Below are 18,725 nucleotides of genomic sequence, written 5' to 3' on the forward strand. Positions count from 1 at the left end.
GTCAAGCTATCCTGGCTGATGACGGCTGATAGCCAGAAACCGGTCCTAGGATGCTTGATTCCGGTCCAGGGAAGACATGGCTTGGCAGTTCGGGCTGGACTGTTCCCATGAGGCACAGGGTCAAGACTGATTTGCATATGGCCATGTCTAAACTGGGGTGGTGTAGTGGGCAAAAGAACGATGGATTTAACCCAGATCTCTTGACTGGGGGAGAATGTATGCATTGTCAGCATTCCGTCCATCAATTGTTTGTTGTAACGCTTTTCGCCCTAAGTGGGATGGGTATTCCCAGACGTGGGACCCGTGCTCACTACGCCACTGGAGTCAAGCTATCCTGGCTGATGACGGCTGATAGCCAGAAACCGGTCCTAGGATGCTTGATTCCGGTCCAGGGAAGACATGGCTTGGCAGTTCGGGCTGGACTGTTCCCATGAGGCACAGGGTCAAGACTGATTTGCATATGGCCATGTCTAAACTGGGGTGGTGTAGTGGGCAAAAGAACGATGGATTTAACCCAGATCTCTTGACTGGGGGAGAATGTATGCATTGTCAGCATTCCGTCCATCAATTGTTTGTTGTAACGCTTTTCGCCCTAAGTGGGATGGGTATTCCCAGACGTGGGACCCGTGCTCACTACGCCACTGGAGTCAAGCTATCCTGGCTGATGACGGCTGATAGCCAGAAACCGGTCCTAGGATGCTTGATTCCGGTCCAGGGAAGACATGGCTTGGCAGTTCGGGCTGGACTGTTCCCATGAGGCACAGGGTCAAGACTGATTTGCATATGGCCATGTCTAAACTGGGGTGGTGTAGTGGGCAAAAGAACGATGGATTTAACCCAGATCTCTTGACTGGGGGAGAATGTATGCATTGTCAGCATTCCGTCCATCAATTGTTTGTTGTAACGCTTTTCGCCCTAAGTGGGATGGGTATTCCCAGACGTGGGACCCGTGCTCACTACGCCACTGGAGTCAAGCTATCCTGGCTGATGACGGCTGATAGCCAGAAACCGGTCCTAGGATGCTTGATTCCGGTCCAGGGAAGACATGGCTTGGCAGTTCGGGCTGGACTGTTCCCATGAGGCACAGGGTCAAGACTGATTTGCATATGGCCATGTCTAAACTGGGGTGGTGTAGTGGGCAAAAGAACGATGGATTTAACCCAGATCTCTTGACTGGGGGAGAATGTATGCATTGTCAGCATTCCGTCCATCAATTGTTTGTTGTAACGCTTTTCGCCCTAAGTGGGATGGGTATTCCCAGACGTGGGACCCGTGCTCACTACGCCACTGGAGTCAAGCTATCCTGGCTGATGACGGCTGATAGCCAGAAACCGGTCCTAGGATGCTTGATTCCGGTCCAGGGAAGACATGGCTTGGCAGTTCGGGCTGGACTGTTCCCATGAGGCACAGGGTCAAGACTGATTTGCATATGGCCATGTCTAAACTGGGGTGGTGTAGTGGGCAAAAGAACGATGGATTTAACCCAGATCTCTTGACTGGGGGAGAATGTATGCATTGTCAGCATTCCGTCCATCAATTGTTTGTTGTAACGCTTTTCGCCCTAAGTGGGATGGGTATTCCCAGACGTGGGACCCGTGCTCACTACGCCACTGGAGTCAAGCTATCCTGGCTGATGACGGCTGATAGCCAGAAACCGGTCCTAGGATGCTTGATTCCGGTCCAGGGAAGACATGGCTTGGCAGTTCGGGCTGGACTGTTCCCATGAGGCACAGGGTCAAGACTGATTTGCATATGGCCATGTCTAAACTGGGGTGGTGTAGTGGGCAAAAGAACGATGGATTTAACCCAGATCTCTTGACTGGGGGAGAATGTATGCATTGTCAGCATTCCGTCCATCAATTGTTTGTTGTAACGCTTTTCGCCCTAAGTGGGATGGGTATTCCCAGACGTGGGACCCGTGCTCACTACGCCACTGGAGTCAAGCTATCCTGGCTGATGACGGCTGATAGCCAGAAACCGGTCCTAGGATGCTTGATTCCGGTCCAGGGAAGACATGGCTTGGCAGTTCGGGCTGGACTGTTCCCATGAGGCACAGGGTCAAGACTGATTTGCATATGGCCATGTCTAAACTGGGGTGGTGTAGTGGGCAAAAGAACGATGGATTTAACCCAGATCTCTTGACTGGGGGAGAATGTATGCATTGTCAGCATTCCGTCCATCAATTGTTTGTTGTAACGCCCCTCTACCTGACTCGGTCACACACCCCATATGCCCCTGCCATGCCGATTGAGGGTTCACCTAGCGGTCGAGGGATATTGCGCTCGGCAGAGCTTTCCGACTGGCACGCGGCGGATATTTGCACGCTGGGGGACCTCTACCACGATGGTGTGCTTATACCGTTCGCTCAGCTGGCGGAGGAGACGGGGTTACCGGCCGGTCAGTTCCTCCGTCACCGCTCGCTAGTCGCGACGCTGACGAGTCGGTGGGGTGCCCTTCAGGAGGAACCGGCGCAACACCTCATGATGCAGTACCTCCACGTCATGGGACGGGGCGGCCACATGATTCGCTGGTTCACGGCCTCCTTGCGCATGATGGTGGCGGCGGACCTGTCTCCACTGCGGGGTAAATGGGAAGTGGATTTGGACCGTCCCCTGACCGACAAGGAATGGAGGGATACGCTACGGGGGCCCACACGGATCCCCAGGAATCTGCGGTTTCGCCAAATCCAGTACTTCATACTGCACAGAGCATATCTCACTCCCGACTCCATTAATCGCTATTTCCACCGGGCGGACGCTGAATGCCCACGCTGCAGGGCTCTGGATGCTGGACTAGTACACATGTTATGGAGCTGCCCAGCGCTCGACTCATACTGGCGGACGGTGCATGGAGCGCTACGTACTTGCGCCGGTCCGCTGGCGCAGCGAGATTGGCCCGCCTGTCTGTTACACTTGTTTCGTAGAACTCCCCCCACGAAGGTTGCCTGTCGCTTCCTCGATCTGGGCCTGATTGTGGCGAAGCGGTTAATTACCAAGCGCCGGAAGGCGACTGAACCCCCTCGGGCGCAGGCGTGGCGGAGTTCCTTGCTAGTGTGGGCAGGGGCGGAGGGCACGGCTCTCTTGCGAGAGGAAACGTTAGGCCTCAGACTCACACCCATAGCGAGTCAATGGGACGTACACGTGCAGGTCCTGATGCAGCTGGATGGGGATGCCCTGAGACTCTGTGGGACACATACTGCGAAGCCACTTCCTAGTGGGGAAGGGAATGGAGGTGAGCCTGGGAGACCCACTCCGGGGACTGGCGGGGAGGTCCTAACCGAACCGGGAGGATGTGCGGACACTGACATTTGCCTCTCATAGTATGATATGTCGCGGGGGGATGGGGGGGGCGGGGTTTGGGGGGGGGTGGACCGGGGGGGGGGGTATCCTGAGGGTCGTATGGTCTAAGATCGATCCTGCTGCTGTTGTTTCTGATGGACTTCTGTTGTTTAACCTATCTTCTTTTATTTAAGTTCGGTTGTTACATGAATCTGTTCAACTGCGGGCGGTGGCCCTGACACTTACTTGATTGCATCAATCCACGCCTCGTAGTGGCGCTGGATCTTGCGGCTCACCGCATTCACAATTAGTGGATACTCCTCTGAGTACCGGACTCATTGCCTGTGGGATATTACATTCATGATGTATGTTATGTCTATATCAACAAATGCTAATAAACAGATTTCATAATAATGGGCATCACTGCACATGTTCACTAAACATTATTGCCTGGACAGCCAAGTCCGGAGAGACTGCTTCTTTTGCCGTTCTGATCTCCAGGACTTCCTGGTGTGAACTTAGTTCGCTGATCCACCTCCAGGGTTGGTATTGCTGGGGTATCTATTCTAAGGTAAGGAATCTATAACTAATAGTCTCTTTCAGATGAACAAGTTACTTACCTTCGGTAACGATATATATCTGTAAGAGACATATATTAGTTATAGATTCATTACTGCCCCACCTATACTCCCTGTTCTGCGAACTGACTTCTAGAGTAAGGGACTACCTTTCAGGGCCCTAGTTTTGTGCATCAGTGGTCAGTGTCTAGAATGGCTTAGCGCTTCTGGTGTGGAATGTCGTGTAAAAGAACTGATGTGAGCGCTCAGGGATGGTGTCTAAATAGATACCGCAACGTCATCCGGGCGATCACGACGACGAACACAGAGCCAACCGACGCCACCTACCGACACGCAGGGGTACTGCTGAGAAAAAATTCTCCCTATCTAGTCTGACGCCTGGGGGAAATTCTAAGGTAAGTAATCTACAAGTAATATATGTCTCTTAGAGATATATCGTTACTTAAGGTAAGTATTTTGTTCTTTGTGGACATTCTAGTAATTTAGTATTAACCTCACCATCTTGGGCATCATATAGATGTAATGCAAATTCGATTTCCTGAGCTACAGTCACTTAGTTTCCAGCCACAATTAGTCTGAGCTACAGTCACTTAGTTTCCAGCCACCATATAGATGTAATACTGGTTCAAACTGAGATGAACAAGCTACAGAGTCAGGTTTAAGAGACAAGCTACATCACCTGTGATTCGCTACATATATAAACTGGTTTCTACCAGACTCTCCCATTCCATCCTACTAGAAACGTTTTGGTCCAAAATGATACAAAAAAAACCCAGTACTTTTATCGTAGCTCTCAGGTAAGCAGTTGATGATTGTGCTGTAAGATATAAAAATCTAGTAATGACTTTAATATCATAGCCACTTTAGGCTCTATGGAGTGGGTGCCTTTTCCTGATATCAGTCTGCCCTCCATGCTCATGACTAGGATGGTATTGTAGGGAGAATTTGGCTGGATCTCACAGATGTTTTTCTAATTGTTTGAAACTTGGAGGCCTCCAAAACACATCACAAGCATATCCCCATGAAAAATATTTGTTCACTTAAATGCAGCAAGTGTTTTTGCAGAGTGAAACAACTGGGCATCCTGATACACTATGCTCCCCTAAAAATATTATATGTTTTCTTGTGCTGATTCCTTATCTAGCAAAGTATGAACGTGGCTGTAATTCTTTTGGGATCCTCAGATCACTGGAATAACAGAGGCTGAAATCTATGCGCAGTACCCTGCGAGGGATCTTCTAATCTGGGCCATCATTCAGAAATTCTGGGATCTGGCTGATGTTTTCTGGGCACAGGTACAGAACATAACTGTCTGCTTTAAATAAGAAATGTCTAATTGGGAACTGTGAAGCAGTAACTTAGTTGAATTTGGTAGGTCAAAATAAAATTGCTGCAAAAAGTTGAAATTTGTGGAAATAGCAGCAATGATTTGATGCATTGATATTTTTGCTTGAAAATAGTGATGTGGGTATTGTGCTTGTCAATCTTAAGACAGAACATGGTATTTGATGTGGGGGGTGGTATGGCCCTGAGGAAAATCATTAAATGTTTTTCAAGTGTGTCATACTAAACTGGCTTAATATGCACTTCCCTCTGTATTTCTGAAGCCACTCTAGAACATTTAGCACTAACCTACATGTTTCAGATGACATCCATACAAGATAAATACATGATGCTTTAGTTTCCAATTTGATACAAAATTTGGATTTTTACTCTTGTTCTGCGTTTCTTTTTACACCCAATTCATTTAGCTTTAATTTCATTATATGCTTCATTTTTTACAAAAGTCATCAGAGGGCTCTCGAGTGTAGTAAAGAATTTGTATTTGAAACCCGTCATTGGATTCCTTAGGATCAAATAAATTGATTGACAATTGTATATATTTATATCTTGAGTAGTGTATTCCAAGTTCCAAAGTGATTGCCTCAAAATATTAGACCTGCTTCCATGCTTAAGTGAGCTAAAATTCTGGGAGATTTGATTAAGCTGTAGTGCGAGCAAAGGAGGTCAGAGCAGACTACTGTCAAAGTGTTGTTCATTCTGAAATATGAGGGGGTGTAGTTGGTAAACTTGGACTAGTGGGCCCTAACTGTGGGGGTTTGAATCTTATGCCTCTGATGTCCTGGAGAACGTCCTATTATGTCTCTGCAAACTGGGCTGCGAACAGCCACTTTAGCACTTGACTGTTGGTGATAACAATGGTGAGCAGCAACAGACTTCTCAAAGAAGAAGTGTTGGCAACCTCAGTGCTCATAACTCACCAGTCACCTAACAGAACAATAACTGATCATCAAACCCAGTGCTTTATGAAGAAAACTATTTTATTAATCCCATAAACTAGATACTACAAGAGTAATAGTGAACAGACACAATTTGTGGAATTTGGCACTTGGGCTACTGTAACTCACTTTGCTGTCCACTCCTCTCCCTCTGAGTTCCCCTCTTCCGCCATCAAGGCAGTTCTCCCCTCTGGGTAAGAAATTGTCTATCTGATAGGGACATCTAGCCACAGATTCCTTACCTTTGAATTTCCTTGGCGTCAGGAAGACTTTTACTCAAACAATACCCTTGAGCGTTGGTAGGTCGCATCAGTTGGCTTTGCATGACGTCGGCACCATCCGTGCCGGAAGTGATGTCTGCATCACTTAGAAGGCCACCTCCATGCGCTGAAGTCAGTTCTTTTGTTTCCACATTAGCTAGCGGAAATCCATGAAGAGAGCTACCCTCTGTTGCTCTTTGACAGTCTTATTACGATGGTTTGTCGACAATTTTTGGTATGTATGTTTTTTCCAAACATGTCAAAGAAGAATTCTGTATTCAAACCGTGCGGCACCTGCACCATGTCGGTGACAGATCTACACTTAATTTGTCTCTGGTGCCTGGAGCGGGACCATGACTCAAAGTCATGCTCTGATGCCAGGCCATGGCTCCAGAAAGCTTTGAGGGAGCAGTCCCTAAAGCTGCTTGCGGCTCGGCACCCCACCGTACGCACCGAAGGTCTTGTTCTCCATCCAGGCAAAGTGGAAGGTCCGGGCACAGCTATGGGAGTCCTAAGCCATCTACCTCCCACTCGAACTTGTCTTGTTGGTCAGGTAAGAGGCATAATAAACACAAAATGTCGAAGCGGGCTTTAACTCCTCCCCATCCGTCGGCCAATGTGACGGAGTAGTATTGATGCTCTAGGTGTCGTTCTGGGGAAACTGCCCTTGTGTCGGCTCAGTGCTTCTCTGCCTTTCCAGGACCTAGAGCGACCCCTGCCCAGCTTAAAGAATGTTATGAAGCCATGTATCTCTTATTTGGCAACCTTACCCTCTTGGCGTGCCTTCGGACCTCAGAGAAGATTCAGAAGTGGCTCCATCGGGCTCTGTGCTGGCTGCTCCTTTCCCCGGTCCCTGCGCCAAAACGTCAGACGCCGCCGGCGCTCCCTGGCGGCACCACCTCAATTCTTATCCCTGATGACCCAGACCGTATAGATGCTTACCGATGCCGATTCTGGAGCCCACAGCACCTTTGGGCTGTAGGTCACTTTCACAGCCTTATTTTGAAAGGCTAGGAATGGAGGAATATTGGGAGGGGTCGCTAGAACCATTACAGAAGCAGCCTGAACTCGAAATGGACGGGTATGAGGAATTGGATGAGGCCAGTGGACTGGATACCTTTCCAGATTCTGGCCTGCTTTCTCCCCCTAACTTGGCTAAGGAGGAATGAGATTCATATGCTATGGCAGTGAGATGGGCAGCTGAGGTCCTCAACCTTCAGCTCCCTTCGGTGGAGGTCAAGACGAACATCTTGACAGAGGTCCTGCAGCCGGGTGTCTCCTCCTCGAAACCCCTCCAGTCTTTAAACGAGGCCTTGACTGATGTCCTTCTGGGAACCAGGTCCAAGCCCTGCACGGGGGCTTCTGTGAATATGACAATCGCCTGCCTGCCATCACCCTGCACCGGGTGAATCAAACTTCTTCCCCAACCATCCTACCCCTAAGAGCTTGGTGGTCCAAGCCTCTGCCTCACAAGGTGCATTCCCTTCCAGACCCCCGGATAGGGAATCCAAGCAGCTGGATAGTTGGGGCAAGAAAGAAATTTCTTCCGCCAGCCTTGCATTGTGGTCGGTGAACGCCGCATGCCTACTGGGCCGTTACTCCCATTCCTTGTATGAAATGGTTGTGCAAGTTCTGCCGCAAGTCCTGGAGGAGGACCGGGCCCTACTCCCAAGCAGTATCGGAAGGGAGAGGTGCGGCAAAGTTTAATGTTTGCTATGGGCTTGACACTACCGACTCGCTGGGCAGAGAGATGTCACCGACTGTGGCTGTTCAATATGACACCTGGCTGAGAACTTCTGGCTTTTCTGGGTATGTTGAGGCTTTCCTTATGGACATTACCTTTAATGGCATCCTTCTCTTTGGAGACAAGGCAGACATGGACATGGAGCGCTTTATGGTCTCACAGGCCACTGCCAAGTTCTTGGGCCTCTCAGTGGCCACCCATCCCCGAAAGGGACTTTCAGCGTCACCAGCCATATCCCAGCCACAAGACTGCGCAAGTTCAATAACCTCTATGGGTCGGGCCGCCAGAGGTCGAATCAGTTCACTCCACCCCCTGCAGCCTCCAAACTTTCCTTGTATGGCTCTTCAAGGTCATGTGCGGCCAGTTGGTGGCAGGAGCAGCCATCACCTCCACCACCGGCAAAACATCACATCGGACATGTGGGTTCTTCAGATAGTCCGAAGGGGCTACTCCCTCCCCTTCAAGACTACCGCTCCCTCCATGCCTCCAACGTACGACTGGCTGACGGAGGACCATCTGAACTTGCTTCAGGAGGAAGTCAGGACTTTCTTGGCCAAGGGAACCTTAGAGAGGGTGCCAGCGCCAGAAGTAGGCTATGGTTGCTATTCCTGCTACTTTCTGGTCCCGAAAAAGGACAAGGGCTCTCTTCCTTTCCTAGATCTTCAAGCCCTCAACTACGTCCTCAACAAGCATTGGCATAGCCAATAGGTCTTGCTTTTGGGACCTTATAAGTATTTAGTTATGCAACTGTTGCATGGCTAAACACTTATAAGGTCCCAAAGGCGAGACCTATTGGCTATGCCAATGCTTATTTTGGTAGGCACAGGGAAATTAAGTGATTTGCACAGAATCACAAGATATTGAGCCGAAGCTGGAACCTGGATCTTAATGTCCAAAGTCAGCAGCTCTGGCCGTTACGCCACATCCTCCTAAATTCCTAACTCCTCGGATACTCTAATAAAAGAAAACATCAGGAGGGGAGTGTGCACTGCACACACTGATGATATGTTTGTTGTGCTTGCTAATAGAGCATGTTACAGGGGGAGGGGCACTTTTAGTCCGCCGACCTGTCATAAATACTACAGTGATCTCTCCACGAAGGGGTGAGGCATTCTCCTCGTGTTCGCAGAGTGCCGCCTCACTGCCTACGGGAAGCAGCTTTTCCCACATGACTGCGCGGTGTGCTGCATTTCCAACAGCGGGCGCGTCGCAGTAGCATGACTTTACATGGAAGGAATGCTAGCACATGCTATAATCACGACAATTCAACACTCGGATTATCTCAAGAGCAACAAGTGGCCACAGCATTCCTAACCGGCGGCCCTTGTCACTCCATTTCCTTTAATAAATAAAAGTAAAATATTGAGGCAGTGCGACCCTGTTCTCGGCGTCTTTGTGTAAACTTACTCCAGCGCGCGTTGTTTGAACAAAACATTGCAAACAATGTGGGTCTTGTATTAATGGGACCAATTCACAAAGATGTGTGCTAGTTCCTTCATTCAATAGGGGGGCTGTGCTTTTTGGGGCCGGGGGCTATGATGTGAAACATTGTACTATAGGTAATTAGTAACAAGCAGTAAAAGTAACGTCGCGCGGCCGTAAAAGCGAAAGTCATCGCGATCGCTCTGAAAGCGAAAGTCATCGCGATGACGCGCTAAAGCACGAGTTTTCAAAGTGCTGCTGAAGGCTAGCAGTTCGCACGTGCACGCTCGCGTGAACGTAAGCGCTAGGCCAGCCAGCAGCACTTTGAAAACTCACCTCCAAAATGTCTCTCCGAGCCAGCGCATGCGCTGGGCTCAGCGAGCCCTAAAAAGGCAAAGTTCAAAATGCTCACTCTGGATCAGGTCTTTTCTGCCCTAGACCCCAAAGACTGGATGGTAGCATTAGACTTGCAGGATAGCTATTTTCGCATTCCCGTACAGCCTGCTCATCTGCTTTACCTGTGGTTCACGGTAGGTCACGAGCACTTTCAGGTCATGGTGCTCCTCTTTGGCCTTACCAGCACCCTTTGGGTGTAACATTGAGAAAACTCGTTTTGGGACCCCCCTTTTTTCTCGGACTGCACTTGAGGGATCTCTGCAAACTTTCAACACAGCAGCTAGCTGAACCTAAAAGGGGAAGTTCTATGTAATTTTCATGGAGATTCATCAAGCGGTGCCAAAGTTATTGGCAAAACAAAAAACGCTTTTACTATGGAAACTTTGGTCCTAACTATAACTACCTATTGGCGACAACTGAAAAAAAACAACAGTGAAAGGATGATATAGTTAGATGATATTCTTAGTTAAAACATACCTTTTTAAACCTTCAAATCATGCCCTAAAGTAACTATAATTGGCGCCCCCACCATGTAATGTGTGGTCAGCAATGATGTCATTTCAGATGTTGCAGTGATGTTCTCAATGACATCATAAAACATGTCATAAGTGAGGTAGTGTGTGATGTAATTAGCAGTTCATGGTGAGTGCGTTTGTGATAGTTACTTTAGGGCACAAGTTATACTTACTTTGCCATTCGTTCAAAACTGCATGCGTTGTTAATTTAAAATGGTACGTTTTAACTGACATTTTCAAGGATTTTTCAAGGATTTTTTTTCAGTGAATTTCAATGTTTTTTAGGTAAACTAAGATGTTATTACAATTCCTAACTATAATATCACTTTAACCTTTTTTTTCCAGTCATTTTCTTTTTCACATAAAGTAAGATTTCAATCGCCCGGCGTGGGGTTGGGCACAGGCCACTTCCTGCAACTGACCCTCTACCATTCATGGTTCGCTATGTCGTGTAACAATACAAAGGATGTCTTTTAAGTAAGACAGACCTACAGACCTAACGGTTTTGTCAAAGGCTTATTGTCAGTGAAATTGCTCTCCCACGCTTGCAGCTGCACCATCAAGTGAGGCCCTCCTGAGCCCCTGCACACTCAAGTGTTGGTGTTCGAGGCCCTCCTCCACTCTTTCTCTCGCTCCATTTTTTGCTGCTTGCCTTTTCCTTTCACCTCTTTCCTTTCACCTTCGTTTTTCACCCTTTTACTATCACTCTCTTTCTATCACTTTCCATTCTCCTTTTCACTTTTACTCTGTTTTCACTCTACTCTCTCCTGCGTTTACCCGCATCTTCTGCCCCCGAGCCCCCAGCGCGACCAGCCCAAGCCAGTTTCCCCTTCGGCTCCTGTCTCCCAGCTGTCCAGCTCTCCCCGACCCCTACTTAATAACGGCCACTGCGGGGACAGGCGAGCATGACCACTGACTTATTGTCCGTGAAATTGCTCTCCCACCCTCGCAGCTCCACCATCAAGTGAGGCCCTCCTGAGCCCCTGCACTCTCGAGTGTTTGTGTTCGAGGCCCTCCTCTACTCTTTCTCTTGCTCCATTTTTCTGCTTGCCTTTTCCTTTCACCTTCGTTTTTCACCCTTGTACTGTCATTCTCTTTCTATCACTTTCCATACTCCTTTTCACTTTGACTCTGTTTTCAGTCTACTCTTTATTCTATGCACCATTCTCACGCTTTTTCCCGCCGCTGCTGTCCCCGCGGCCCCTATACCCCAGTGCGACCAGCCCTAGCCAGTTTCCCATCCCCGCTCCCAGCTGTCCAACTCTCCCCGACTCCTACTTAATGGCGGCCACTGCACGGGCGTATCAGTGGCATGCCCGTCTGCGACGTCCGCGACCTGCGCCAGAAACCATGGGCATCTGAACCGCCAACGCTACAACCCAGCGGCACTCTACGCACTCAATCCAGATTGCAACTACAACTGCAAGCTAGCATCACCAGCCAAAACTCATGGACCCTTCAGATGTCACTACTGCCGCCACTCCTGCAGCACCGCCAAGACCACGGATCCAGCACAACCCACCCGCAACAATGCAAGCGCACCAAAGACCCTGCAATGCATCCTCCTCAATGTCCAATCCCTCCACAAACATGCCACTGAAATCTGGGACCTCCTCGACAGTACCACCCCTGGCGTCGCATTCTTCACTGAAACCTGGACTAACACCACCTCGGGACCTGACATCGCCATCGCCATTCCCCAAGGATACAAGATCTTCCGGAAGGACCGCCCCACCCGCCCTGGGGGAGGTATCACCATCATCCACAAATCCACCCTTCAGACTGAACACACTTTCCGACGAGCCCACAGACCTGATGGAACACCTACACTTCAAGATACAGGCCAGCCCTACCACCATCATCCTGTGAACCCTCATCTATCGACCCCGCAGACCATTCACCAACGCCGTCACGGACTGCATCACCCCGCAGGCCATCGTGTGCACCAAATACACCTTGCTGGGAGACCTCAACCTCCACCTTGACAACCAACAAGACCCCAACACCACATCCCACCTGGTCAATCTCCACAATATAAGACTCAGCCAGATCGTGACTGAGCCCACGCACTCAGCAGGACACACCGTCGACCCCATCTTCACGACAGAAAACTCACTCGGCAACCCCAACCATCGCGGACAACGCGACCCCAACACCGCAGCCTGAACCTTGCACAAATGGGTCTCCAACTGCGCCAACACCATAGCTCCCCTCAAGAAGAACAACAACACACACATCTGGAAATCCAGCTGGTTCACCACCGAACTCCGAGAGTCCAGACGCACATGCCGCCGCCTCGAAAAGGTCTGGAGGAACTCCAAATATACAGAAGCCCACAACAATTTAGAGCCGCCACCAACGCTCACCACCGACTCATAAGAAATACAAGAAAGAAAGTGATCCAAGACAGAATCTCCACACACGCGCACAACAGCAAAGATCTCTTCAGCGGAGCTGCTGACACCATCGCCCCATGCTTCGCAACACCATCAACCGCTCCCTCACAAACGCCTCCTTCCCCTACGTCTGGAAGCACGCTGAGATCAACCCTCTCCTGAAGAAACCCTCAGCGGACCCCACTGACTTCAAGAACTACAGACCCATCTCCCCGCTCCCGTTCCCAGCGAAAGTCATCGAGGAAGCCATCAACAACCAACTCACCACATTCATTGAAGAGCACAACATCCTTGACTCCTCCCAATCCGGCTTCAGAAAGAACCAAAGCACGGAAACCGCCCTCCTCGCCACAACAGACGACATCCACTCCCTCCCGGATAGAGGAGAGACAGTAGCCCTCATCCTCCTCCACCTTTCAGCGGCCTTTGACACAGTCTCTCACCTCACCCTAACACGCAGACTTCACGACGCAGGGATCCGGGACAAGGCCCTTGACAGGATCCGGTTATTCCTCTCCGGCAGAACGCAGCGGTTCAGACTCCCTCCCTTCCTCTTGGACCCCACACCGACCACCTGCAGAGTCCCACAAGGATCCTCCCTCAGCCCCACGTTGTTCAACATCTACATGGCTCCACTCGCCCCCATCGTCAGAACCAACGGACTTAACATTGTTTTATACGCAGACGACACCCAACTCATCTTCTCCCTATCCAACTAACCCAAAGCAGCAAAACACAACTTTCAAAAAGGCATGGAAGCAGTCGCCAAATGGATGAAGAGCAGCTGTCTACAACTTAACACTGACAAAACAGAGGTACTCATCATGGGCCCACACCCCGACGCCTGGATGACACCTGGTGGCCCCCCGCCCTCCGAAGCCCGCCCACCCCCAAGAACCACGCACGCAACCTGAGAATCATCCTGGACTCTGACCTCAAAATAGACCGGCAGATCAACTCCGTCCCATCCTCCTGCTTCCAGACCCTCTGCCTCTTACGCAAGACCTTCAAATGGATCCCCCCCAACACAGAAAGACCGTCACACACACCCTCGTCACCAGCAGACTGACTACGGCAACGCACTCTATGCCGGAATCAACAAAAACCGAACCCCAACATAACATCGGTCCTTCTGCATGCAGCAGGAACATGGAGGACAACAGGCACCAGCACCAACAAAGTCCAGCCATTCATCAACACCTGTCTGAGGAAAACCCTCCAATTCCACTGGCCAAACACCATCAACAACAACGACCTCTGGCAACAGACTTTCCAACTCCCTGCTCACGAAGAAATCATGAAAAGACAATGGGACTGGATCTGTGACACCCTTTGCAAGGCTACATCAATAACCACCAGATAAGCCCTCACATGTAACTCTCAATGGAAAAGAAAAAGAGAACGGCTATGAAACACCTGTTTTTTAGATTAGCCGCCATGAAATGGCAGGCAGAAAGGAACATTGTAATCCCCACGGCGGTGCCTGAGCCGGCACCGCCCCTACTGTAGGGATTACAGTCCCTCCGACGGTCTGACAGGTTCAGCGTGGAGGACGGTCTCCCCGCCAGCCCACCATCCCCCCGCCATCGTAATGCGGTGGGCGGGCGGACCTGCAGGGGCAGATGGCAGTGGGACCACCACCGATGGCCTGATGGTCGCGGACCCACTGCCATCGTAATCAGGCCCTAAGTAATTTGTCTATGGTTACGTTTTGACGAATTGGTATCTACGCGTGACCAGGAATCTTAAAGTGCAAATAGTCATAAAACTGAATACCAATTTAACATGGGGGACTGGTGTGGAAAAATGGATAATTGAACAGAAACTTATATAGAGCATTAAGGATATTGGATTGAAAAAAGCCTTAATCATGGAGGATATGCAAGCCAAGTGGAGACTGGCTGCAGAGCGTACATTCATCGATGTAGCCGGAAACATCACAGAAAGTAAGAGACGGCAACCAAGGTACAAAATACCAGCACATCAAGGAGGAACTAAAAAGCAAGACAAATAGAATTTAAACAGTGGTGGGAGATGACATCCTTTTCAAGATATTTGGAATGTAAAAGAATACCTAGAGGCTTGCGATTCATGTTGCTTCCATCATATGAAGACATGGATGATGACCTCAGAAAGGAAAGGTGTGACAACACAAAGGAGTGTTCCATGAGTTCCATGAGGCTAATGAACATACTAATCAAACATGCTACAAGGAAAAGGGAGCAACAATCCTCAAAGTGGAAACAGTCATGAGGCAACTAGATAAAAATAAGGATGATGTGAAAACAAAAGAACTATTAACGAAAATGTAAAAGAACCTACAAGATAACGATGATGAAATAATTGAGAGGAAGGCAAGAAAATTTACCAAGGACATGCTCGATTGTCAATACAGACAGATCTATACTTATGCCAAGAAATTCAACAACTTGAGCATTAAAGAGAAGAATGACAAACCAATCACTGCGCTGCGCTGCCAAAGCGAAGTCAGCTCAGATGCGGGATCGAGCGCAGAAAAATGTTCTGTTGAATAGGTGGATTTTCACAGGTAACTGTGCATCATCCAGAGGACAGGAGGAGGAGGCAGTGCACAAAGAGGCTTCAGCAGGGAAGATGTAGGACAAGGAAGGGCTAGAGGAAGAGTACTGGGGAAAAACAGGGACTAGAAATAGGGCCCCTTGTAAGAACCAAAGATGATCTAACAGAAAAAGAAAACCGACTGGTAGTAGTCATCTCTAAAGTGGGGTTGACCCCCCATTCAGGAAAGAATTCTCAGTTTAGTATTAACGTTCTGTCCCTTAGCAACCCTAACTTCACAAATTATGAACTTGAGATGTATAAATACATTAGAAAATTGAAGTTACACAAGTATAATCAAATGAAGCCAAAGAAAATAGTTGCCAAAGCGCACACAATACGTAAGATCTTGGGGTTCAAGATTGGTGACATCTCGAATCTATTGGCGATCCATGACAACCAAATAAACTACACAAGATCTGGATGCAAACAAAGTCCAACCTGCTAGCCCTAAAGTAGCTCAGAGCAGTGAGCCATTGCCTCAGGATGAAGTAAGACTGAATAAGAAGGTGACTGAGAACACCAAACAGTTCTCAATGGAATTGATGTCAGACACTGGAACTCTGAATGAAATGGGGTTCATTACTGATGCACCAGCACAGAGTAGGTGTAGCCAAAAACCACATTTTGCACACAATCACCACCAGGCAATAAGATCGATCTATTTCATGAGCTTGTGGAGGGTGACATAAATGATGTAAGAAGAAGGTGCCATAATAACAAACCCAAGGGGAATTTTACACCAAAAGGATGGAATGCCATCATAGTCTTGAAGAGGAATCCTTCACTAATCATTAAGCCCCTTGTTAGAAATGGGATTTCTGGTTGGCTAGGGCTTGCGCCAAAGCCAGGCAGAAACCACCACTCTAGTCAGGGCAAGGAAGGTACAGGCCAAAGATAACCCCTGCTCACCCCCTTGGTAGCTTGGCACGAGCAGTCAGGCTTATCTCTGAGGCGATGTGTAAAGCGTTTGCGCGCGCACCCAGCAACAACACCCAAGGCCCACCACAAAGGAAACTCCACACAAGGTATTATATAAAAATAGCCTTTGTATTATACCAAACACATTAGATAAAAACACACACTTTACAATGTGCCAACAGGCACGGGCAGAATTTACAAGGGATTATATGTACAGGGGACAGGGCCACCTGGACCACTGTCACGAATTAGCACTTTGTAGAAATTAACACTTAGAACATAGGAATAAAATTACTGTAGCACAAAATAACATATATAGCACACAACCAGTAATTACTGGTATCAGGTAAGTACCACCTACGCAACCCTAACCACCTTAGGAAAATGCCACGCAGGGAACTAGGACCTCACTAGCATCACCTGTACTAGGAGAAATCAAACAACCACCGAAGTATCACAATACCTGTAGGGGTCTAAGCACATAAACACATGATGCATAAAATACATTCAGAGGTGTAAACACAATTTAGGAAAGAAAATATCATGAAGGTATTGCGCAGGCGCAAAAAGTACATGTATGAAAATCACCAAGCGCCCTAGGGGAGGGCACAACACAAGATAACTGTCCACAGGCCAACTGGCCTCTCAGGATGCAGAAATACCCAATATCCAGCGATATCAGGGAGCGACTACGCAGGCTGCGCAAGCCAGGCGCACAAGGCACAACCTAAACGTGGCAGCTGCCCACTAAGTGCTGGGCAGCTGTAGGGACTGGGGCCTGGGCACCTCTGGGCCCTTAGAACAATCTGTCGCCCTTGGAGCCTCTCTGGGCTCTAAAACAATGAAATGCCCCCTAGAGCCTGTCAGGGCTCTATGTAAATATTGCCCCCGTCGTTGGAGCGTACTCGCGCTCTGGACAACCACTGTCCCTTCGTTGGAGCGCCACTCGCGCTCGAGAAGAAGAATGTCCCCAACCGTTGGAGCTACACAGAGCTCGAGAACCAACCAATGCGGGCCTTCGTTGGAGCGCACCAGCGCTCTAAGCCAGCACGCACACGGAGTCCCCCCCAGCCCTTCCGCACTCACCGGGCTGTTGCACTGGGGACTCCCGCGTCGCCTTCTCTCTCTCTCTCCGGGGCCGGCAATCTTCCAGGGAGGCGGGGCCTACGGGCCCCGTACACGATGGCAGCTCGTCCCAGTGCGGGGTGGGCTCCCGCCTGGGTGGGACGTTTCTCCTCCGTGTGAGGGCACCGGGGCGCAGGGTAGGCTCCTGCCTGCTCCGGGGCCTCCAGAGCCAGCAGCGAGTCCTCGGTGGGAGGCGGGGTAGGTTCCCGCCCTCCTACTTCCTGTTCCTGTTGTCCCGGCGGCCCGCCCCCGGCCCGCCTGACTTCCGGGATGTCCCGGCCCGGGCTGCAGCGGTGATTTTTAAATCTCGGCAATAAGAGGGGTAGGCTCCCTCGTGATAATAAAACACTATCCCGCGGGGTGGGCACCCGCTTATAGTTACAGCAATGTCCCTGGCATGGTGGGCACCTGCCAGGAGACTCCGGACTCGGCGAAAACGGGGCAAACGCCGGGTGGGCACCGGCTAGCAGAAATAAAGCGCTCCTAGCGCAACGGCCAAAAGTGAAAGCGCTTCCAGCGCTGAAGACAAGTCCAGCGCTCCCAGGCGCTTAGAGAGGGAAAATAAAGCGCTCCCAGCACCTACAGGAGGATTCCAACAAAATCCAGCAAAGTTCTTCCCTGCATGCAGCAGGGCAGGGGTGGGGGGCAAGGCTGGACCCAGAGCCAGCTCACTGGGCCTCCAGGCAGGGAGGTAGTCCAAGTGGCGGTCCTCTGGTCCAGCGGCAGCAGCAGCAGCCCCCCTCAGGTAAGATCCTGGCAGAGAACAAATTGTAAGGGGGCATAGCCCCTTCTTATACTGTAAAACCCTTTGTTCTTGGTTCAGGGTGAGGGGGAAAACCAGTCGCAGCTGGTTGGGGAGCACCCTTGATGTGCTCAGCCCCTCACTCTATTCACTGGCAGGGCTAGGGTCGTCAGTCGCACCACAGGGGGCGGAGCCAGCATTGTGTGGGGAAAGCCCTGCCCTATTCAGGACCCAGGTGTACTCCTCCCACCCATCTAGCTGCTGATCTCCCTATTCACCACCGGGTGACTCCTCCTGACTCTGCGGAATCCCTAGCCCGTCACATGACCTCAGCCAGCCAATCACGCGACAAGGCACACATTTAACACTGCACACCGAAGTGCCCACTTCTAGAAGTGGCACTTCCACACTAGGTACATGCACGCCGCACACATCATCGCGCAGCATTCAATCACACGAGTCCGCACATACCAAACTCGGGCCTGCACACAC

At 49.9% G+C, this 18,725-nt stretch overlaps 1 protein-coding gene across 1 annotated transcript in view; it reads left to right on the top strand.

The window, feature by feature from the left end:
• LOC146808453 (transient receptor potential cation channel subfamily M member 2-like) overlaps window positions 1-18,725 on the top strand; it is a 2,757,229-nt gene that overhangs the window by 1,137,782 nt on the left and 1,600,722 nt on the right. Inside the window, exon 13 of the mRNA XM_085623562.1 lies at window positions 5,041-5,151. Coding sequence (XP_085479688.1) covers window positions 5,041-5,151 — 111 coding nt within the window. The remainder of the gene's footprint in view (window positions 1-5,040; window positions 5,152-18,725) is intronic.

The sequence above is a fragment of the Triturus cristatus genome, chromosome 8 (genome assembly GCF_964204655.1).
Source record: "Triturus cristatus chromosome 8, aTriCri1.1, whole genome shotgun sequence".
Lineage (NCBI taxonomy): Eukaryota > Metazoa > Chordata > Amphibia > Caudata > Salamandridae > Triturus > Triturus cristatus.